This window comes from Oryctolagus cuniculus, chromosome 7 (assembly GCF_051225735.1).
Source record: "Oryctolagus cuniculus isolate XC-2025 breed Fujian yellow rabbit chromosome 7, ASM5122573v1, whole genome shotgun sequence".
Lineage (NCBI taxonomy): Eukaryota > Metazoa > Chordata > Mammalia > Lagomorpha > Leporidae > Oryctolagus > Oryctolagus cuniculus.
The window spans coordinates 106,481,551-106,504,625 of NC_142873.1; the positions used below are offsets into that span (position 1 = coordinate 106,481,551).

Below are 23,075 nucleotides of genomic sequence, written 5' to 3' on the forward strand. Positions count from 1 at the left end.
TATATGTCCTTTGAGATATGTGAAGAATTAAACCACCTTTTCCAAATTGTGTTTTTTATTCCATACTTTTAAAAAAGGCATTCAATATGTATGGGAATGTTTATATACTATGTTTCTTCTTTTGGTGACTAGCACATTAAAAGTCTTAAAACAGTACAGTAGCTTCCTTTTATTTAATATATTAAATTTAAAAAAGCCACATGTAGCCAGTGCTTCCTGCATTGGACATCACTGCTCTAAAAGACTTGTAATTAGGAAATATATTTGGCTAGTTCCATCCCAGGTAGCTTAAGCTCATGTGTGTGTGTGTGTGTGTGTGTGCATGTGTGCACACATGCATGTGTGGAAAATATCTTTTAATACAGCTTTAGTTTCCTATGTTGGAAAATGTTGCACTGAGCATTCTGTCTTTACTAACTCCTCTCTTTCTCTGGTCTCCAAACTTGCTTAAGGCTGATAAAGCTTGTTTTCCCTCCTATCCCCTGGCAAACAGCCCACATGGGAGAAGATTTAACTTTTGCCATGAATTAGCATCTCCAGGCCAATAAAGCAATGTTCTGGGAAAACTAGGCAATTGTAACTTTTTGCCATTAGGAAATTCAAGTTCTTGGAGCACATTCTTAACTTACAGCTTCTTCAAGTGACTCTTTTAGTTCACAGGCTGTTCCAACTGTCTATATTTGGTCAGTGACAGTCACCTCATTTTGGGTGAAATTTAAAAAGTGAGCATAATAGTAAGTATAGTTTAAGGAGTATAGGGTACAGTATTCCGTTCTCAGTTAAATGTATTTTGAGATGTTCAGGAGAAGATGACCCCATCAGGGTACGTGTTACAAAAATCAGATAGTAAGAAGCATTGCTAATCTTTAAAACATGAGGTCATGTTCCATTGTTGCCATTCTAAATTTACAGTTCTGACAGGTTGTATGCATTCCATCAATAAAAGATTAAGCAGCAAATAAACTGGGACTTAATTAAGGAGATAAGGGTGCAGTTTTATTTATTCATGGGCTTCACCAGACCGATTCAATCTTCCACTGAGAAATCCAATCTGCTAAAACCAAAAAGAACAGCTTTTTCCAGCTTGATTATTAAGGATCAATAGCCTTTACTGGTAACATTTTAAAATAATTTCAAGTAAGGGTATGGAAGCTAAACATTAAGATAACAACAAAACTCTCAAAGATTCAAGAGAGAAAACCAAAGCTCTTCACCTTCTCGTCAGAAAAGTAATCCATTCAGTTAGAGAAATATTCCTCAGCTCTTACAAAGGGTGGTAAAAGAAACACAAGTCAGCAAAGCTGCCCGGTCTTCCCACCCCAGTCTAAAAGTGTTGACTTTCAGGGCAGCATCCTGGCCCACCACTGAAGCAACATCAGTGTTCCTTGAAACAATATTTGAGAAGACTGACAGCCTGACCCAGGGAAGAGAGCTCCAGAGGAAACAACAGATACACCTTCTTCTACAAAAGACCCCCAACCCTTTCCAAGAGACCCCACCCCAGCCCTTCTAAACGGACAGCTGGCTTCTCTGGGTTCATGATCTGAGTGCTCCACAGAGGAGCACCCTACATCTTTACAGATGATGGAGGAGACTTGTACCCCCCACCCAAGACCTTGGAAACCAGTAAAGGGATGGGGGTCTGTGCTCCAACCCTCTAGACTTAGAGATAGAGCTCAGAGAGAGAACAGATGTTTCATGATCATATGGATGACTGTGCAGTACAAGTGGGTGTCAATAACCAACTAAGTTTGGAATAATTTGTCACCAACCCTTATAGAAGTGCCTGGAGAGCCTAGGAGTTAAGAATATATGTTGAAGATCAAGCAGATCTGAGTAGAAATCCCAAGTCTGTCACCCTCTGTGCATAAAATTGGGAAAATTCCTTGATATTTCTGAGTCTCAGTTTTCCTATTTGTAAAACAGGGAAAACAACAGAATCTACAACATGGAGTTGCTGTGGAGATGAAATAACATGCAGAAAGCACTTAGCACAGTGGCCAGGACAAGAGACTATAGTTGTTGCTTTTATTGGCAAAATAAAGGCTCCCAAGGGCTTCATGGCAAAGAACTTGCTTTGTCTAATGTGGTTTCCCAAAGTTATTTGAGTATTGAGCAGTTTTCCTTTTTGGGGGGTGGGAAGGCTAGGGAGACACACCTACTGAGATAGCACATAGCAGAGGAGGCTCCCTGGCTTCTCCTGGAATCCCCTGCTGCTCTCACTTGGAAGCACAGAGACACACAAGGCAAGCACTGAAAGACACTCCATTGAAAGAGGCAGCAATGATGACTGAATATTAGAATAAAGACAAATGCCTTTCCTTTCTGTCTCTTACTAGATCTAAATATCTTCCATTTAGCTGCCTCTTTCAATGCAAATGAAAAACAAACAGCACATGGAATGCCCTGAAAAGGTGCCTGAACTGAACCCACATGCCCACAAGGGAAGGCACTGGAGGATCTTGCCAGACAAATTTGAGCAACAGTGAAATTCATGATATAAGAGGGGATGCACTAGAAAAAACTCAGTATTTCTTTGGTACACATGGCAAGTGTTCCCATTTTTCATAATTAGAAAACACAAAATGAAGCTTCAAATAGGAAAACAAACAAACAAACAAACAAAAAAACCAAATTATATGTCACAATTTGCACAGAGTCCCCAAAAGTATATTTTTGGTAGCCTTTTCCATTCACCCGTCAGTGTACTCAGAGTTGACCTTACGATGATGAACATGGCAAATGGTGAGATCAGAGAGTGAGTTTTGTCTTCAGTGGTGGCTTCATTAGGTTGAGGATGTAATAACTCATCCTTTGCCTTGCTATTCCCTAGAAAACCCATAGGAACAACTCCCTACTTCTATTGATCTTCAAAATCTAGGACACTTCTGGAGGTATCTAACAAGGAAATTAGCCATTCAGCATAGAATTCATTTGCTATTTGAAATTGCTATTTGAAATCTGTCTTTCTCTAACTTTCCTTCCTAACTGCAGTGTGGGAAGCAGGACATTCCCAAGGACTGGGAGCGCAAGGCAGAACACATCCACAGACTTGGACCAGGACTGCGAGCACCAATGGACTAGGACATGCTACGGGGCCACAGGACACCCAGACCAAAGGAGGAATGGCTGAAGCGCTCAAGCCAGTTGCCAGGCAGCAGGAGGGTGTCGCTCACAAGGCAGCAGCCACAGCCATTCCCCTGCACACGAAGCACACTCAAACAATTAAGACGTACCACTGGTGGTCCCTGTACCACTGCCCGAGCCAGGTCCAGGGGACGAAACCACAGTTCTGTAGGTGGGTGGCGGTGGGGGAGGTGGAGTTGCTCTCTGTCCCAACCCAAAATCTTTAGGAGATGAGATTGTTTCTAAGTAATCGTCTTTAATGAAGGTCTGCTCAGCCACTTTCTTCTGGACTTCTTCTAAATTGAGCGGCGATGGTACATTGCGAGGAGGACCAGGTGGCCCTGGGGGGCCTGGGGGCCCCGGGGGGCCAGGAGGGCCTGGAGTTGGGGAGTCAGCTGGGTTGTCTGATGCAGCTGGTGGGGACACCACCTTTTCCCTTGGAGTCAAGTCTGGAGTGACATGTTCCGGGGACGTGTCGGAAAAATGGACCCACTTTTCTTCAGCATTGATAGCAACGGACTTGGGGGACAAAACTGGGCCAAAAATGCTGTCCAAATCATTGATGGATGGTAGTTTTTCAAGTTTGACCTCTGTGGCTGATTGCTCATTTCCTGTGGTTAAAGTAGTTGATTTTAAACTTTAATTGACCTTGTTACTATTATTTGAGGTGGGGGGAGGTGGGGAAGGGGGATGCAAAGCCAGATGAGGTGCCTCAGGGGGGCTTATCTGAGGACAGAAACTGCTTTCATTGGATTAGGGTTGAAGGTGAAGGGAGAGTTTGCCACCTCCACAATGTGAACATTAGCTTTTTTTTTAATGGCCGTGAGTCACTGTTTTGCAAAGTGATCACACCTGAGCTACTTTGACCACCATTTAAAGTGCTGAGTGTGGTACTGCTCGCAAAGGCTGCTCACAAATGCACAAAGTGTGGTCATTTTGAGAAGGCAGCGTTAGGTTCCCAGAGAAAAACAAGGCTCTGGAAATGTAAAGTCCAAAGGGCAGGGCGCTTCTGAGAATCTGACCTACTGAATACACAGCATCATATAAAAAGAGTGGATCACAGCAATCACCCTCATATTTCATAAACATCGCCTTCTCCAGTATATCAAATGAGCATAATTGTCAAAGCTAGTATCTGTTACTTTAACAAAAGAGCACACCATATTTAGCTGAACGCCATGTATCTTAAATATAGCAGAAACATGGTACAAAGATTATTTCAAGAGCTATCCCCATACAGATATTTACAAACACACACACACGCACACACACACACCCAACACAGAACACACACAAAGGATCTTGAGAAGGCTCTTGGTGCTTATTGGAACTGTTACCTATATATGTGTTTGCTAGAAGAGAAAATCATAAAAAACTCGACAATTCCTTTTCTCATCAAGTCTAACCTATTAATATCATAGGCATAACTGTGGCATGTATCTATCTGAAGTCATGAAGTCAGCACTGCTTAAGCATTAACAACAGTTATTCTTTTTAAATTATAAAGACAATAAGAGAAACAAGTTAAAATAAAGACAATAAGAGAAACAAGTTAAAAAAACTACCTTTTAGTGCTTGTGTCAAGCACTTGACAACAACTGCAATACAAGAAACTGTAATATTTTTTAAAGTGAGGTTATTCAAATTAGAAATTGTTACCTGGGAGACTGGATGGCACACCAGCAGCAACTTTTCCTTCAATAATTCTTAGAGTAAAAGAACTGGCTAACTATTTCCATATTTCCAGTTCTATGGGAATTAACTTTCAAGGTTTGAAGCCTCTTGATAAATGGGGGAGCATTTCTCATTACAATAAATTGTAATAGGCCCACAATTCTTATAACGTTGTCACTGGAAGGCTTATTGATAGCTAACATAATTAACAGGAACACAAGGGGTCAAAATGGCTTCCTCCAACTTGCAAACACCTTGACTTATGAGACTCTGGATGACTCGGTACTGGGTTACAGTCAATACAAATCTCATCAATGACTGTGTCTTGCTTTTGCTAGAGTTGATAAATACGCTTCTCTCTACCCATCAAACTCATCAGGCTGTATAAACAGCAAAGGAGGAAGCTGCAGTGGGACTCGGAGATGATAAAGTACCACATTCCGAGGTCCCAGACCCACAAAACAACCTTTCCCACTTTTGATTTGTTACTCTAGTAAGTCTTGGCAGATTATGCATTTCACAAATACATAGTATTGATTTTAACAGAAGGTAAAGATGTGCAAAGAAGTGAACTATGAGCAATTCTTTGCCATGTTTCACAATTTTTACATGTCTTTGTTGAATAACTACTGGTAAAAAAAGTAAAAAAAAAAATTCACCAGCAACATCCTTGAGACCATTTTATGTCTTTATAGACAGTTTTAGTTCTAGGAAAAATTTTATTAGTGATTGGAAAAATAAAAATACAAATTACACCTTCAGACTATTAATTTGTGAGTCATTGAAATGAGATCCAACAAAATGAGTGGTAAATTAAGTAAACAATGGTTGGTTTATTGTGAGATTTTTTTCTTTCACTTTTCCTGTGTGAATGGGCCCTCATTCAACAAAATTATACTGAGAAAAAGTTAATTGAGAAATTATGATTATGATTATTTTTTGTAAAACCTTGGTGTGTTGCTTTAAAATAAATCTGCACAATAAATTGTAATGGCCATAAAACTAAATACCAATATCATAACATTTTAGTGTAGCCTCCAGCTTCCAACATATCGAGGGCACATTGAGTTTCGAGGTCATTGCTCTGCTTGTCACATGAACAGAAAAAAACACTCAGACTTACCTGGTCCAACTGTTAAGGGGGAGCCTGTTCGGGGTGGGGTGGCTGGTACATTTTTTGGAGGCAGAGGTGGAGGTGCTGCAGAGAGATGAGATACGCATTATGGAGCATTTCTTCCTAAGTTTACACAGTACACTGTAGAAAGGCGGGAGTAAGCTTAGCTCTCATTCGGGGACCTGCTGTTGGCAGTGGAAGAACCGTTGATTATCCAAACTTTTTCTCAATTCAAAGTCTAGGGACTAAAGCAGGATTTGTTCAGATTCTACTGTTTTATCAGAGTGAGAGTTTGGAGAATACTGGACAATAACAGTAGTATAACTATTTCATTCCTTAAGATATTACTTGACCAACTCTAAGTGACAACTAAATCCCACCTTTTATATCAGGAACTGGGGACACTGGGATGAGTAAAAATTAGAGATGGGCATCTGACTGAGTGGTTATGATGCTAGTTGGGACACTGGCATTTCATCTCAGAGAACCTGAGTTAAATTCCCTGTTTTAGTTCCTGAGTTTAGTTTCCTGCACACCATAGGAGGCAGCAGGTGATGGCTCAAACACTTGGGTCCCTGTCTGGCCTGTGATACAGGAAACCTAAACTGAGTTCCAGCTTCTGGCTTCAGTCAAGTCCAGCCCTGCTGTTGTTGGTATCTGGGGAGTGAACCAACAAATGGGAACTTTCCTGCTATCTGTAGGTCTCCTTGCTTTTCAAATAAATAAATATATAAATAAATGTTTTATTTATTTAACCTGGTGTCAGCAAGGAGTTTATGAGTGACTGAATGAATATCATATTAACAGTTACAATTCCAGAGATGATACTGGAAATGATAAAAGGTCAATGGGGTTCACGTGAGGGTATTTTTTTAATGCACTCAAGGTATTATTGCCTTGAATAAGTCTGGAAAGATTTCTTCAAATTCATATCTAATATCTATCTATATATTTAAGTTTTTTATTCACTTGATAAGTGAGTTTTACAGAGACAGGGAGAGGCAGAGAGACATATTCCATCTGCTCGGTCACTCCTGAAATGGGTGCAATGACAAGAGCTGGACCAGGCCAAAGTCAGGAGCTGGGAACTCCATTCAGGTCTCCCAGGGTGGCAGGGGCCCATGAACTTGGGCCGTCATCTGCTGTTTTTCTTAGGCCATCAGCAGGGAGCTGGACCAGAAATGGAGCAGCCGGGACACAAACCAGTGCCTATAATGGATGCTAGCATCAAAGGTGGGCTCTTTACCTGCTATGCCACAACACCACAACGCCAGTCCCTAAAGTTACAATATTTTTTTAACTTAAGTGTATTTTTGAAAGTTGAAAGCAAGCGACTTGAGTCAAGGATGAATGAATGGATTCCTTTGGTAAAAATTACAGCCAAACAAAATCCTGAGACAGAAAAAGTGGAGTATTATGATCCTCTGAAGAGACTGACCATTCTCACTGGGCTTTTCACTTTGTGAGCAAGGTTAGGAATTACTGTTTCAATAAGTACTGATTTTTCTTCTTTCTTCTTCTTCTTCTTCTTCTTTTTTTTTTTTTTTTTTTTACAGGCAGAGTGGATAGTGAGAGAGAGAGACAGAGAGAAAGGTCTTCCTTTGCCGTTGGTTCACCCTCCAATGGCCGCCGCGGTCGGCGCGCTGCGGCCGGCGCACTGCGCTGATCCGATGGCAGGAGCCAGGTACTTATCCTGGTCTCCCATGGGGTGCAGGGCCCAAGCACTTGGGCCATCCTCCACTGCAGTCCCTGGCCACAGCAGAGAGCTGGCCTGGAAGAGAGGCAACCGGGACAGAATCTGGCGCCCCCACCAGGACTAGAACCCGGGGTGCCGGCGCCGGCTTGGAATATGTGATTCTTAATCTTAGTTATCAACTTGTGAAAACTACACCTTAAGTGGATCTATTTTCCCACAGAGGTTAAGAATTAATCAGGGTCTTTGCCCAAAAATTAATCAAGATCATAAGAAAATATCATAATATACAAATAAAGTACCATAAAAGCCCAATAATATAAAACAGCAAATTTACACTGCAACTACCAAATGAACATATATATATATATATATATATATATATATAAAACATGCAAGCCAATTCAACAATAGCCTCCGTTGGGTAACTACAGCTCATAAAACTCAAAATTCTGAAATGCCTACCAATAGTTGGATCTAAAAACAATAAATCATCTACATAAATGTGTCACTTGCTTACTTTCTTGGAATTTAAGATGGGTTTTCTAGGAATAATTTGGATAATTCTGATATGTCAGGAAAGCTTTTCAGGGATGTTAGAGTTGTTTGTTTCTTTTTTTTTTTTTTTTTAACTGCATTTGCTTCCAGGAGCAAGAAGAAACCTTTATACTCCTTGCACTGTGATTCAAATCCTTTCAACATACACATCTTTCAAAGTTTCAAAGTTTAGAAAAAGTTGATGCCATTTTTCTTGTTACTGGGAGAAATAACCTTGGAAATGCTGGGTCACATGACTTACGACCATAATATCTGCAACAAATAACTTCTTGGCCTTTGATTATGAGTCCCTTTGAGTAATCCCTATGATTATTTTTAGGCACCAAACACAGAGTTCTGGGGGATGTTGAACTGGAAAAATATTAGTTGGTGTGTATGTGACCCTCAAAGTACCTTGCCTCTTCCCAAACATCTGTCTCTGAGATCCAATCCTCTCAGAAGTATTCTTTTTTTTTTTTTTTTTTTTTTGACAGGTAGAGTTATAGACAGTGAGAGAGAGAGAGAGACAGAGAGAAAGGTCTTCCTTCCGTTGGTTCACCCCCCAAATGGCTGCTATGGCCAACACTGTGCCGATCCGAAGCCAGGATCCAGGTGCTTCCTCCTGGTTTCCCATGGGGGTGCAGGGGCCCAAGCACTTGGGCCACCCTCCACTGCACTCCTGGGCCACAGCAGAGAGCTGGACTAGAAGAGGAGCAACCAGGACTAGAACCAGCACCCATAAGGGATGCTGGTGCTGCAGGCGGAGGATTAGCCAAGTGAGCCAGCCCCTCAGAGGTGTTCTGAAGAGTATCTTCCATACGCCTGCTTGCCATGGGCAGCTACTGAAAGGAGAATTCATGGAATCCATCAAGCAGGTAGTCTGACCAAATAAGCATCCATTCAGTGCAAACCGTGCAACTCACCACAGGTCAGTGCTATGAAGACCATTGGGATTTTCTTTCCAGTCACCCGGAGATGGTAGTGTTGGTGGTGAAGGGGCATGCAGGACAATAAGGCCTGCTGATGGCTGCTTAGTCATAAATTCACCCAACTCAGTCTCTCTTTTTGCATAGTCTCATTTCTGTGGCTCTCCAGTTGTCAATCTTTTAATCTGTCCTTTCTGTCCTAGGCAGTCCTCGGTTGCTCTCTAAGACTAGCAGAGACCATATCTGACTTGTTCACCTATGTGCTGGGAGTTGGTAGTTTCTTTAGCTCACTTGCTTTTCCCACTGACATATATATTGAATGAATAAATGAGCATGTGGGATGTCAGAAAAGGTTATAATTCAAGGTTAATAACGTTACTTTATTTTTATTTTATTTTTTGCCTTGATAGCCTTGAACACATTAAAATAACAATATTGCTTCTTAATATTACATAGCCCAAATGTTGCTTACGTAGATTTTCTAGACTTGCCTAATTTCACTATACAGACAGCAAAATGAGTCACTTATTTTTCCAGACAGAGCAAATACATAACTTACTTCCAGTGGGAAAAGGCCTTGTTAACTTTGGCGACTCCAAGCTTGGATTAATTGGTTGGCCTGCACCCCATATCTCAGGCTGATCTAAAAGAACTGGAAACATAAAAAGAAAATATCCCAGCATGAGTTCAAAAGAGACTGAAAAAGTTAACAATCTGATTTTAAAGAGTTGAGCTTCACAAAATTATTTCCCCTTCGCCTCAGTCCTGGAGAATTATTTTGGGAATGAGCCGCTCCTCATTCTTTTCAAGTAGAGAATAGAAGCAGGGGTAGCTGTGTGGGGGGCGGAAGAGGTGTCTATGTGTGTACAAGTAGCTAAATAAAAGTTTTTCAAAATAGATTCTGTACTTTCTTCCCAGTTGGTCACTTAAGGACACTCTGAATTTCAGTACATGGACGGACTCCATTTCTGGCACCCATTTGAAAATTCAGGCATTAATCCCACAGACACTTGTTTTGTTGTAAGTTGGTTTATTTAAAGCCTACTAAGAATATGCTTCAAAACTGAAGATGCATGGGTTCCATGTAGTATTTTCTATCCTTCAAGGATTTTACAGGGACTTTACATAAACCCTTTATAGTATCATAAAGATAAATTATTTTAAAAAATGCTTGGTGACTATTCTAAGAGAACAAAAAAAAAAAAAAAAAGGAACAAGTGCTTAGACGTCTAAAATAGATCAGAGCAGTTAGGTATTGCGCCGAAGCACACCGCATTGAGCATTTCTTCTCTTGCTTTCTTTATTTTTGTCTTAAAAACTCCTGTGGTAGCACTGTCAACAGCTAGCTCTCCTCAGTACCTGTCACTTGCCAGGGACTAGGCAGGTACGGCTTAATTCCTCCTGTTGTGCTGCACAGGCTGGGAAGCCAGGTGGAAATGGCTCTGAATCTAGCCTCTACACTTGCTGAAGGGTCTTGGACAAGTCAGTGCATCTGAGCTTTCTTCCTTCAGTGTAACATGGAGATAAGAGCAACATCAGAGCGTTATTAAAGGATTAAAGGTAGTAATGTATATAAACATAGTGCATATAAAATGTATATAAATCGGCCGGCACCGCGGCTCAATAGGCTAATCCTCCACCTAGCGGCGCTGGCACACCGGGTTCTAGTCCCGGTCAGGGCGCCAGATTCTTTCCTGGTTGCCCCTCTTCCAGGCCAGCTCTCTGCTGTGGCCTTGGAGGGCAGTGGAGGATGGCCCAAGTGCTTGGGCCCTGCACCCCATGGGAGACCAGGAGAAGTACCTGGCTCCTGCCTTCAGATCAGCGCGGTGCGCCGGCTGCAGCACACCAGCCGTGGCGGCCATTGGAGGGTGAACCAACGGCAAAGGAAGACCTTTCTCTCTGTCTCTCTCTCTCTCACTGTCTACTCTGCCTGTCAAAAAAAAATGTATATAAATCACTTATCACATAGACAGTTCCTGTTATTATCTAATTCTCATACCACCATCCTGTGGTTGATGTCAGTATCACTTTTGGGAGAAGGACCAAGACTTGGAGTGGTTCAATTACTGGTTCAAGGTAAAAGTAGAGGAGCTAAGACCTGACCCAGACATTCCTGACTCAAAAATACATATTTTTTTTTTCCTGTGAGACTTTTAAAGCAGTGATAAAAAAATCAGTCAAAAGAAGTAAGAGTGGGTAGATAAAAAGAGAAGTGTGGGTGTTGAAAAAGTTAGTATGATTGGTGCAAATGCTGGAACTTTGCAGAACTTCAGGGTTGAAATCAGTTAAAAAACCATCACACCATAGGGAGTCTAAGTTATAGACATCTAAGTCACCGCAGGAATATTTAAGGATTTTCTTTTTCATTTTCCTAGCTAAATCCTTGAAAATATTGAGGCATTGTTGACTGTTAGATAACTCTCAGAATCTGTTTGTTTTTCTTATAGTAAGAGTTTTAGCTGGCCATGTGGCACGAACTTCAGTCCAGTGGGCTTTGGCTGGAAGTGATGTGTGTCTCTTCCAGATTTTATTCTTAGAAGAAATGGCAATGCGCTCCACTGGCCTACTCTGCATCATCTTTCTTATGACCGGGAGATGATGACAGGAGCAGTCTCCTTGGACATACAGAAAAAGACAACATGCTGAGGATAAGCATATGAGCTATTTTACCAGTCCTACATTATTAACATGAAACAGTAACAAAATTCCATCTCGCTTAATTCACTATACTTTGAGGTCTCTTTGTCATTGTAACTTAGCCTGCTCATTATGCTTCCAAATCTTAATACTTCAGGATACTTCACAAATGGGCTCTTAAAAGATGGCATTTTATTACGGATATGCCATAGTTCTTTTAAGTCCAAGAATTTTCATAAAAATATTCTATATTACTGAACGCAGAACTGGAGATACAAGAATTGGACATAAACATGTTTTAGAGTGACTCTGATATCTTTTATAGAGAGTTTATTTTATATCAGCAAAGTATGCATGATTTAAATTCGCTCAAAACATACTTAATTTTTTAAAGGTTAAAAATTTACTTCTAGGTATAAATATTTAATAGGTAAAGTTAACAACAATAGCAGAAAGGAAGGTATTTCTCCTGCAAAATTTTATTCTCGGTTGCTAAATGATTGAAGGTCATTCCTAGGTCTTGAGCTAGCAAGCAATGCCTGTTGGGAGCAATCCAATGGACACTTCCATTGATGAGGTGCAAATGACAGCAAATGCGGTCAGAGAGGCTAACTCACAATGACAGTGACTGTGATGGATGTAGGAAGGTCTGGCTCCATTTGTGCTCTTATTAACACCTCAAATGATGGCTGCTTGGCGCATGGAGAATTTAGTCACTGATGGGATGTATGCATATTTGCCATAATTCTTACTGACCTCTTTTAAGGAGTAAACTTTATAGCTCCTAGATATTTCTGGAAGTAAATTTCAAATCCAAAAAACATAGAGGTTTGCAATCCAATCTCCTGTTGTTGACAGCACACTTAAGATCAGAACTTTCCTTTCCCATGAGGATACGATGATAGATGACAAATAATCCCATAAGATATATACATTTGCTCTAGGAAAGTTATATTTCAACAAAAAGCAAAACAAATCTGCAGTTACATAGGATTTTTCTTACCTTCTGTCTTCTGTTCATCAAAAGCTGATTCTAATGGTGGGCCAAAGAGGGGAGCAAGAGCTGTGGTGTCGTCTGGAGGCTTTTTGCTGTAGCACACATGATAGAGACAAATAGAGAGAAAGGGTTCACAGATGAATACTCAAGAAGATAAACGAGTTTTCGAGCATTTTTTTCTGTAAAGCAAGTGTGTGTGTGTGTGTGTGTGTGTGCATGCACCCACTCGTGTATGTATCACGTATGTATGTGTGTACCCAGCCCATGTAGGCTTAGAAAGTATTATATAATGATGTCCAATATATCATGGGACAAGACAATTGGTAGGAGATAAGATCCCTTGTTCTCAAAGGATTACTGACTCCTGTCCAACAGGAATAAACTGAAAGAAAAAAACTCTTTCAAAGCATCACCGTTCTCATACCTAGAAGAGAGAACACTAGAGATAAAAGCTTATTGTAAGGCATCTTTGTTCCCTAAGATCTCTAAGATCTCAAAAACATTTAATTTGTCGTTACCACATCTATTTGATCATTAATGCAATTTATGATTAGTGGAAGTCCAGCACAGGCACATTAAGTGATAAAACATACAGGAAGTTTGTATTTGAAAGAAAACAGAGTCTCCCAGCTACATATTCCATCCATTTCCCTTCTACCCAATAAACCAGATACGACCTCCTCATATTCCCACACAGTACATCTGAGAGAGAGAAGAATATTGAGAAATCAGGGTAACAGGAGAATAATCAATTTAACTCTCATGCTTTGTCTTAATCATAATGACTCTAGACCAATTAAGAGAAGACTGTATAATCATATCCACTTCTGATTTCCTGATTTATCCTAATGAGTTCTGTGTATGTGATCAGGAGTGTGAGGGTGGAAGATTTAAATCCAACTTTTAAGTGGAAATAATCAATCTTTTTGAAAGAGAATGCCCATTTGAAAACACATAACCATAAAAATACATTGCAAAATACAATGCTTTGCCAAAAACAAACAAGCAAACAAACAAAAAAATAGAAGTGTCTTTTGTTGTGTGGTAAGTGGAATGAATCATAAAATTGTACTGAATGAAGGCTTCCCTTCATAGGGCTTTCTAACTGTAGTTCAGGTCAGCTTTCCAGACACTGAAAGATCTCGCTACAGACCTTTTGCCTTCTTGTTAGTAAGGTGACCACGTTTTCTGATGGACAGTTACTTCAGGTAAGTGCAGAGAACTTTCCTCAGGGTCTCCCTTGGGCTGCATTTATGATAACTGATACCCTTTGGACCACACTATGGATATATGGACTTATATGTGTAGGTAGCCCCTTTTTAGACAGAAGCCTAGAGATTCTGACATTGTGGTGTGCAGTGGATTAAACAACCACTTGCAGTGCCAGCATCTCTTATCAGAACACCTGTTCAAGACCCAGCTGCTCGGCTTCAGATCTCTGCTAATGCTCCTGGGAAAGCAAGAAAAGATGGCTCAAGGGCCCTTGCCACCCACATGGGAGATCCAGATGGAATTTTTGGCTCCTGGTTTTGACTTGGCCCAGACCTGCTATTGTGGCTATTTAGGGAATGAACCAGAGGATGGAAGAATCCACCCCCAACCCATCACTGTGCCTTTCAATAAATAAATTAGTATATACATAAAAATCTTTTTAAAAAGTGGAAGCCTAGAGTTTAGCCCAAAAGAGATTTGCTTAATTATTAAAAGTTCACCACGCTTTGCCTTTAAACACAATTAGTGGCTTTCATTCTCACCTTACAAGTTCTGGAGTTGGTGTGGAACGCCTAGGCCTTGCCACTTCTTCACCTGATGCACAAGACAAAAAGATTTTTAGGCCATATTTTTACCATTCCTTTCTGATATGTCTTATGAACTATGTTTGAAAACATTTAGAAGTTTAAGTCTCATCAATAAGCAAATCAAAAAGAAAACTTGGTAAAACACATCATTTCTTTTGGCAATGCAACAGCCATATTTCAGGCATATGTAAAGGCGTTTTCTCTGGTGTTTGTAGAGCCTCATTAACCAAGGAACTTCCATGATAAGCCATCAAGTAGCTTTGCGTACTGTGGAGCTTAGTGAAATAGCACACCCTTCTTCCAGTGTCTGCTGCCTTGATCAGTTCTGCTTCTCAATTACCATAAGAGAATACTAAGCCAGGCCATATGTACATAGTACATGAATCCAGCATTCTCTGCCTGCTCTTTTCTTGAAATGCCAAGAAAATGTTACATCTTCAACTATGAACCATGAATTTATAATTCCTAGAATGTGTTGTACGCGGTAAAGGAAAAATCATGTTTTATGTATATTATAACCTATATCATATCATTTTGGCTGGCTAAAATTTTAATGTCAAATAATATAAGAATACATGAATTGTGTCTGCTTTCAGTTCCTCCTGCCTTCTTCCTCTCCTTTCCCCCTTCAACAAATGCACACTTGATTAAATCCATTTCTTAAGTGAAATGATACAGCATGATTGGACAAATATAGAAAAAACCCAATGTTTTCCCAAAACCACGTTCATTTTCAAAATTTAAATATTAAGCATTCAGAACCCACATAGACTATTGTTACAATAATTTGTTGCTATAAAAATTAAAAAAGAGAGTAAACCTTAAAAATAAATTCCAAGAGTGTATAATTCAGATGTATGTAAGTTTCAAGATCCAAGGAACCATTCCTTCTTTTAAATTGCACTCTATTTCTGGTAGCTAAGATATACTTACTGGATAAGTTCCTTTTAATTGCACCCTAGAATTAGAAATAGACACTATAAGGCTTAAGACCACATATACGTTATGTACAATATGTATTATTTCTGTTATTGTAATAAACTGAAAAAAATGCAGATGCGAAAATGCATTTTTTTTCTGAGAACCACATTTATGTTGGAAATTACAGACATACACACACACACACAAATCAGTTTTTCATTTTACTCAAAGACTATAGAGGGCAAAGGAGGGTAAATCATGTCTCTTGAAGAGAAAAACTCCTTACCTGGGGAGATTTGGTAAATTAAAAGCCGATATTAAGTAGCTCATTAAAAAGAAAACTTTCTAGAACTCTGGCAGATAAGAAAGTGAATCCAAGTTGAACATACACTTGCTGTCTGACAATCATAGATCATTTCCAGGTGTACTGTATGTCCCTAGTCAAGTGGGGTCCCCACAGCGGCAGTAGAGCTGTCAGTTCACTCATGTGAATTTAAAGGACATTGAGTGACAGGTATTCGAGGAAAGGGAAACTTGAAGCATCTGCCATTGACTGGACTGCTGTATTCAGGAAGCCATTCTACCCATGAAGCCTCCTCTCTGGTTTCTTCTACTTGCCTGCCACCAGGCCACCAGTCACCAATGGGGAGTCATTTCTTTAGCTCAAGGCAGTGTGATACTATGGGAATTCAAACAGCTCTGGCAGGAACAATCTGGGCAAGTCACATCTAGGTATTTATCTTGTCTGATCATTAATTTGTACTGATTAGATAAAAACTTTTAATTCAAAGCCAAAAGTAGTGAAAAGTTCTTAGCATGAAACAAGTAGAGCAGTAGATGGGTTGTATCTAGGGTGGGGCAGTTCAGGGCACTGCCTGCGCACAGTAACTGCAGAGGCAGACTTGAGGTAGGGAAAGTGAAGTATAAGCAAATATCTCCCAAAAGGTAAGAGCATGAATGAATTTGGTGGGTGGCCACCAAACTCACATTTCCTCCTGCTTTGTAACTTTGGCATTCATCCATATGTTTTCTTTTCTCAGAGGGCAACACTAACAATTAGGACAAAGTCTATCATCCCAGTAAGACTTGTAAGAAGTTTCATTTCCTCTTTCCTAAGAATATATCAGAATTTTCTGTTGCATTTTGAACCCATTTACCATGGGCAAGTAATTTCAATTTGAACTACGATCCTTTAGAGGTTTGCAGGTGGATGGCTCAATCTCTCAAGCTATATTGCCTGGTTTCTTTTGCCTAATAATGCAATCTGTTTCTCCCTACCCCGTCTGCCACATAGAGGACCATTACAGTACTAGTAAGTACTCTAACAAATGGGGAATTTAAATCTACCATGGCCATAATGGGAGTTTGGATCCAGGTTCTTTTTGGGAAAACAAGGCCCCTTAGTCAGAAATAATTCAAGAAGAAATTGTTTAAATGAAGTTAAATTTTCTTTGGGATATGGACTTCCAGACAGAATTTTATGAATGAAGTCTAAAGGAGGAGATACGGGGACTTTAGTCAATCATAAGTTGGCATTGAGGGGACAAGGCCCACTCGATATTGTGAGACCTGCAGTCTAGCTGTTGGGAGATCCCACAGGCTGTATTGAAGACCACTGGCCTCTCTGCTCTATTGTTTCATTTAAAAGTGTAATTTCTATGAAACCAGAAAGGTACAAAGCTTATTTGTGGTTATCAATTCCCAAGTTGTGTCAGTTGTACTTAACACATGTTTATTTTTGAAAGGCACTAAGGAAGTCCTGTTACATTTTTATTAAATACTCCTTCCTCTTCAATGAATGATCACAAGCTAAGTGCAAGCAAGAAATGGAAAAAATATGCAAGAAAAGTCTGCTGCTTAATTAGGAGGAATAAAACTAACACCATTTTTAGAAAGGAACAGATATTTGAATGATTGGTAACAGAAAAAAAAAAAACTCTGACTGCAAGCTGGCTCCAGTCCATGGTTTGTGATGGCCTTAATAATGTAGCATGACAAATCTAGAACAAGGTTAAGGCGCTATCAGCCACACAGACCACATGCAGGAAAAAAACCCCCACTAAATTAAAAGATTTCTTCCCTTCACTGAGTGAACTTATTTTCCTCCTTTCAATGATTGTATGCTGTTCTATATACATTATGAGTAGATTTTATATTATGAGTGATATTTATTCTTTTGAATGAATAGGTCCACTTCATGCCACGTTTTACTTTGGAGTAACTTGTCGGAAGTTGAGTTGCCACCTAAGAGCTGAGTTGGAATCCTCACACCTGAATAGGAGCCCCTGCAGACACCATCTCTAAACCTCAGCCAAGCAGTTTATCTGAGCTACCAACTCATCACCTGGTGCAGGGTATTTCCCTCAAACAGTATGATGAATCAGATTGGCCCAGGCCTGTTTGCAGCCCGTTTCCTTTCGAAAGGATCTGAGCCATGAAGATGGTACTCATCTTCAACATAGCAAAGACCCTGGTTTTTGTGATTTTGAATGATTTATATGCTTCAATCTGAAGAAAATGACTGAGATTTCACTTGGAACTATGCAAACTAATATTGCTCTACTCTGCTAAAGTTTGTTTTCAGTGAGAAAATTTAGAATTAGGTGACAGCTTAGGAGTATTGATTTGAAAGTATGTCTCCTTACATAAGCAACTGTGTATCATTGTTCACTGACCAACGTTTATGGTCCAGGGACATATTTCAAACTCAGGCTTAAAAAATGTGGCTTGAATATACTTTCCTTTATAATTTTTTACTCTTAATCATCACTTGGCTATCAATATCTTTGTTGCCGTCTGACCAATCTCCAAGCCTTTCTTGAATGTATATATGTACACACAAACACACAGAGACAGGTTTTTCAAATACATTTCCATGCATCAATTTAGCTTGTTATGGAAAAGTGCTCTGATAACTTTAAAATGTGCTCTTGACACTTAGAAGGCCAGAGGCTTCCAACTCATAAGCCTAATTCATCTCTTTCATTCACACTGGGTTATCAAAAATGGAATGGGAAACCAACCTGGCCACCTTGCCTCGGCAGCAATTTTCTCTATACATGTTTAAGGTAAAAATGTTGAGAGTTCTTACCGGGCTGCGCCTCTGTGATCAGCAAAAAGGAAGAGAGAACAAACACCTAGTCAGAGAATGATGGATCAGTCAACAGGCTTGGGTAACAGAAGACTTCATAAACAGCCAACCAAACACTCAGTCCAAGTAATCAGGCTAGCGGAAGACAGGCAAGCAAGCGCGGTGTTTAAGGCTTATTTAGTTGACAGGAGGCTTTGGAGAGCCTTCAAGAGAGATTACCCATCCTGAAAAGCAACTTTGCTAACAGCCATATAAGTTCAAGATATGTGTACCTAAGAACAAGGCAAAAATGTACAAGATTGCTTTTAACATTGTGCCATAAAGGGTTTTTCTCCAGAATCCCTGGGGAGGGAACTTGGAGAATAGTTGGTACAAGGCAAACTGCTTCTCTACAAAATAGGGTGTTAATAAACATCATTGACATAATGCATTTCCCACCCATATCAAGAGGGCCCAAAGGGAGCCTCAAAAAAAAAAAAAAAAAAAACTCAGATTAGAGAGCCCTTTCCTTGCCTGGCTTTTCTCTTTAGCATTCTATGAAACATATGCTTCTGAGGACTTTAAAAAATAATTATCTCTTCTTGGCCTGGTGATTTGGGCAGGAATGTGATGGGAGTGAGGGGAAGCTCCTGACAAACACAGATGGGGGTGATGAAAACAGTCAAATACCAGTGAATGCTGGGGGACCATGTGAGGTTTAGTAAACCCCACAAGCAGGCATAGGATGGCACTTCAAGAAGTTCGTGGGAAATGGAATTTAAAGTAGGTTTATTTTAGTGCAAAAAATTTGAAACTTGTGCAAAGTTTTTTCATAGTACACATTTTCCACAAACATGTTGAAGACTCTGTCAACAACATCTTTCTTCTAACCCTCCAATCTAGTTGAGAGTTGCTCTCAGTTTGCCCCAACAATCCTCTTTAGGATTTTTCCACTCTAACAGGAGTAGGTAAGGTAAGAGTAGAGAAAGAGATGTTGCCTGGTGTTTCACTTCCAGGATAGGGGCTAGTCCATGGATTAACCAGAGGCACAAGAATCAAAGTATTCGGAGGTTGCTCACATGAACCAGATGGTCAACTATTCAGAACATAGACTGGAAACAAAATCCTACAGACTTTCCTAGTTGGGAGGCCTCCCTGGACACCTAGTCCAACAGCCTTTATGATATAGAGAGGAAAGTGAGATGCTGAGAAACATGGCTAGTGTGTGTGCAGAACCAGTCAGAGTTTAGCCCTCTGATCTCCTATACTCCCATTCCATCTATGATACCAAACTTGACAATGTTAGAGAGCCACTGTGACTAACATCTAGGGACGGTTATTTCTCAGGTAAGTATTGTACGTAGCTATGACTCTAGACATAGTATTCCAGTCAGCTTTCATTAGCATGGTTTAGATTGTCTTTAGCCATAGTTTCCGGGCACTACTTCGCATCAATCTTATTTAATAAACATGTATGTATGCATGGATGAAAGTTTAAAAACATAGAATAAAAAAACACTTATGAATATGTCTTTGTGAACTTAGATTCTCTTACTGACTGATGAACATTGTGTTTTGGGAGAAATTCAAACATTCTGTTATATGATGGTTCAGACTTCATTATTCTTTAATCACCAGACTGAAGTTCTTCTCCAAAGAACGAAATGGGGGATTTCAGGAAAATTCAGTTTTACAATATAACAATTAGAAATAATGCAAAACAAAGTGCAGATTTCAAACATTCAGAGACAGAACCTCAAAGATAGGAAACTTTATTAATTTAAAAGTCTATAGGGGGCCGGTGCCACAGCTCACTAGGCTAATCCTCCACCTAGCGGCGCCAGCACACCGGGTTCTAGTCCCGGTCGGGGCGCCGGATTCTGTCCCGGTTGCCCCTCTTCCAGGCCAGCCCTCTGCTGTGGCCAGGGAGTGCAGTGGAGGATGGCCCAGGTGCTTGGGCCCTGCACCCCATGGGAGACCAGGAGAAGCACCTGGCTCCTACCATTGGATCAGCGCTGTGCGCCGGCTGTGGCGGCCATTGGAGGGTGAACTAACGGCAAAAAGGAAGACCTTTCTCTCTGTCTCTCTCTCTCACTGTCCACTCTGCCTGTCAAAAAAAATACATTAAAAAAAAGTCTATAGGACACTTTTCAAAATAATTCCACATGTATTAATGTGAAAAATTAAATCATATCTTAATTTCCAGAGAGTTAAATACTTGTATCTTTAATCAGGAGTTCCTGCTTAAATTTTTTTCTCATAACATTCATTTTCATATGATAGCACTTTGGAAACTCCATTTGCAAAATGCCCGCATTAAAGAATAGCTCTTCTAATTCTTCTAGTTGTATACTGAACCAGAATCCCAACTAGAAGCTGAGTCATGTGCTGTCCCAGAGGCCTCAAGGCTGATAGTTAAGTTATCTGAAGCCTTCAGGAGGAAAACAATTCTAGAAATAAACTTGGAGGGCTTTATATGTGTTGATTGACACTATTAAAGAGTATAAAGCACTTTAGGCTTTGCCAAACAATACTGGTCAAGGTCATCAAAATTGAAATCAGCAGTATGAGAGGATCTTTGCCTGCTCAAAATTTTATTTTACTTTTATCCTGTCATTTCCAAGAACTTCAAAGCCTTTAGGATTCTATTTTTGTTGAACCATTATACAGAATTGGCATCAACGTTAGACAAAAACTAATTCAGTCTCTGGTCTTGATAAATTCTCTATGCTAAAAGATCTGCCATGAGAGCTGCACACACAAAAGCTTGCGGGGCCAAGGAGCAGCGGATGCTGGAGTCAGAGCAGGTGTTTGACAGGAAACTGCGGAACTGCTCACTCTTTAGATGCATCTCATGTGTGCCATGGCAGAACATGGACCTGGTGTTTCCAGATCTTCTGAGAGAGAAGGCAAACATCCAAATTTGAATAAAATCTGAAATATTCTGTTTTTTTTTTTTCAAATGTCAACTGAAATTGTTTTTAACTGACAACCAAATAAAACATCTACTATTCTGTTATTCAGAATCTGCAAGCGGCCAATTTGTCTCTGATTGCAGGCATTTATATCACACATAACAAGGTCTCAGTAAATTCTATCTACTGTTATTATTGCTTCATCTCTACACCTAATTACTAAAACAGGGCCTTGGTCTTACTGTTTTCTGAACCAATTTTTTACATTACTAATTAAATATTACCTGTTCAATTCTGAGACTTTTCTTGGTCTTCTGATATATTGTGGAGAAGGATTTGGAAAACATTTTATTTTGTCTTCTATTCTATTTTGATGTTCAACTTAAAGATAACTCTATTTGCATTTTTTAAAAATATTTATGTGTTTATTTGAAAGGGAGAGTTACAGAGAGGCAGAGGCAGAGGCAGAGGCAGAGGCAGCGAGAAAGGTCTTCCATCCGCTGGTTCACTCTCCAGATGGCTGTAATAGCTGGACCTGCACCAATCTGAAGCCAGGAGCCAGGATCTTCTTCTGGGTCTCCCACATGGATCTCCTACATGGGCCATCTTCTACTGTTTCCTAGGCCATAGCAGAGAGCTGGATTGGAAGTAGAGCAGCAGGGACTTAAACTGGTGCCCATATGGGATGCTGGCACTGCAGGTGGCGGCTTTACTCTCTTCGCCACAGAGCTGGCCCCTCTACTTTGTGTTTTGAGGCCATTTTCAAAGTGAGTAAACTTTACTAACTTATAATTTGGTCACTAGAGTGAGGGTCATTGGTTAGAACATGTTGTGTTTTGAGGCCAGCATTGTGGTGCATTGTGTAAAGCTGCCACCTGGCACCAGCATCTTCCATGGGTGCAGCCTTGTGTCTTGGCTGCTCCACTTCTGACCCAGCTCCCTGCTAATGCACCTGGGAAAAGCAGCAGAGGATGGCTCAAGTGCCTGGGCCCCTGCCACCCTTGTGGGAGACCTGGAAGAAGCTCCTGGCTCATGGTTCCGGCCTGGCCCAAGACATTATGGCCATCTGGGGAGTGAACCAGCAGATGGAAGACCTCTCTCTGTCTCTTCCTCTCTCTGTGTAAGTCTTTCAAATAAATAAACAAATCTTTTTTAAAATAGAAAGAACATATCATTCTAAAATGAATAAATTTTCAACACGAATATGCTTCCCTAAAAGAAAATACAGTAGGCCCATGTCGTCCTGGTCCCCACAGTGTTCTTACAGTGCATCACAGTTTTGGTTTCCTGTTTTTTGCATAACAAGATTAACTTAAATTCAGTTACATAGTATTAGTATTAGTCAATAGGAGCGAAGTGTTTTAAGATATTTCTAAGAATAACTGACCAAAAAGAATGTCTCGCTAAGCAAATGCCCTAAATATCCAGCCTCAGATTTTGACTTCACAACATCTTCATTTTTTTTTTTTTAACATCTTCATTTTTAAATTCAGTGTTATGGGAAAACAAAGAAAAATGGTTAATAAACTATGAAGAACCAACCAAATATTATTTTTATATAGTCAAGTCATAGCAAATTCAGCGATTCACTGTTTATTATCCTGCTGTCACCCAACCTTCCTATTTGCATTTGTTAAAATATGCTTTAGAGTAAAGGCCAACTATC

At 40.1% G+C, this 23,075-nt stretch overlaps 1 protein-coding gene across 8 annotated transcripts in view; it reads right to left on the reverse strand.

The window, feature by feature from the left end:
• Window positions 1–23,075, reverse strand: part of SGIP1 (SH3GL interacting endocytic adaptor 1) — a 229,971-nt gene that overhangs the window by 63,841 nt on the left and 143,055 nt on the right. For 6 of the 8 annotated variants that reach the window (XM_089337270.1, XM_070078328.2, XM_089337272.1 and 3 more), the window contains 6 exons: window positions 15,437–15,461; window positions 14,459–14,510; window positions 12,711–12,796; window positions 9,630–9,722; window positions 5,924–5,998; window positions 3,237–3,737 (listed from right to left, as the gene is read on the reverse strand). In XM_089337270.1, coding sequence (XP_089193396.1) covers window positions 3,237–3,737; window positions 5,924–5,998; window positions 9,630–9,722; window positions 12,711–12,796; window positions 14,459–14,510; window positions 15,437–15,461 — 832 coding nt within the window. Of the gene's footprint in view, window positions 1–3,236; window positions 3,738–5,923; window positions 5,999–9,629; window positions 9,723–12,710; window positions 12,797–14,458; window positions 14,511–15,436; window positions 15,462–18,515; window positions 18,528–23,075 lie in introns of all 8 variants that reach the window. The other 2 variants (XM_089337275.1, XM_089337274.1) reach the window with 2 other exon arrangements.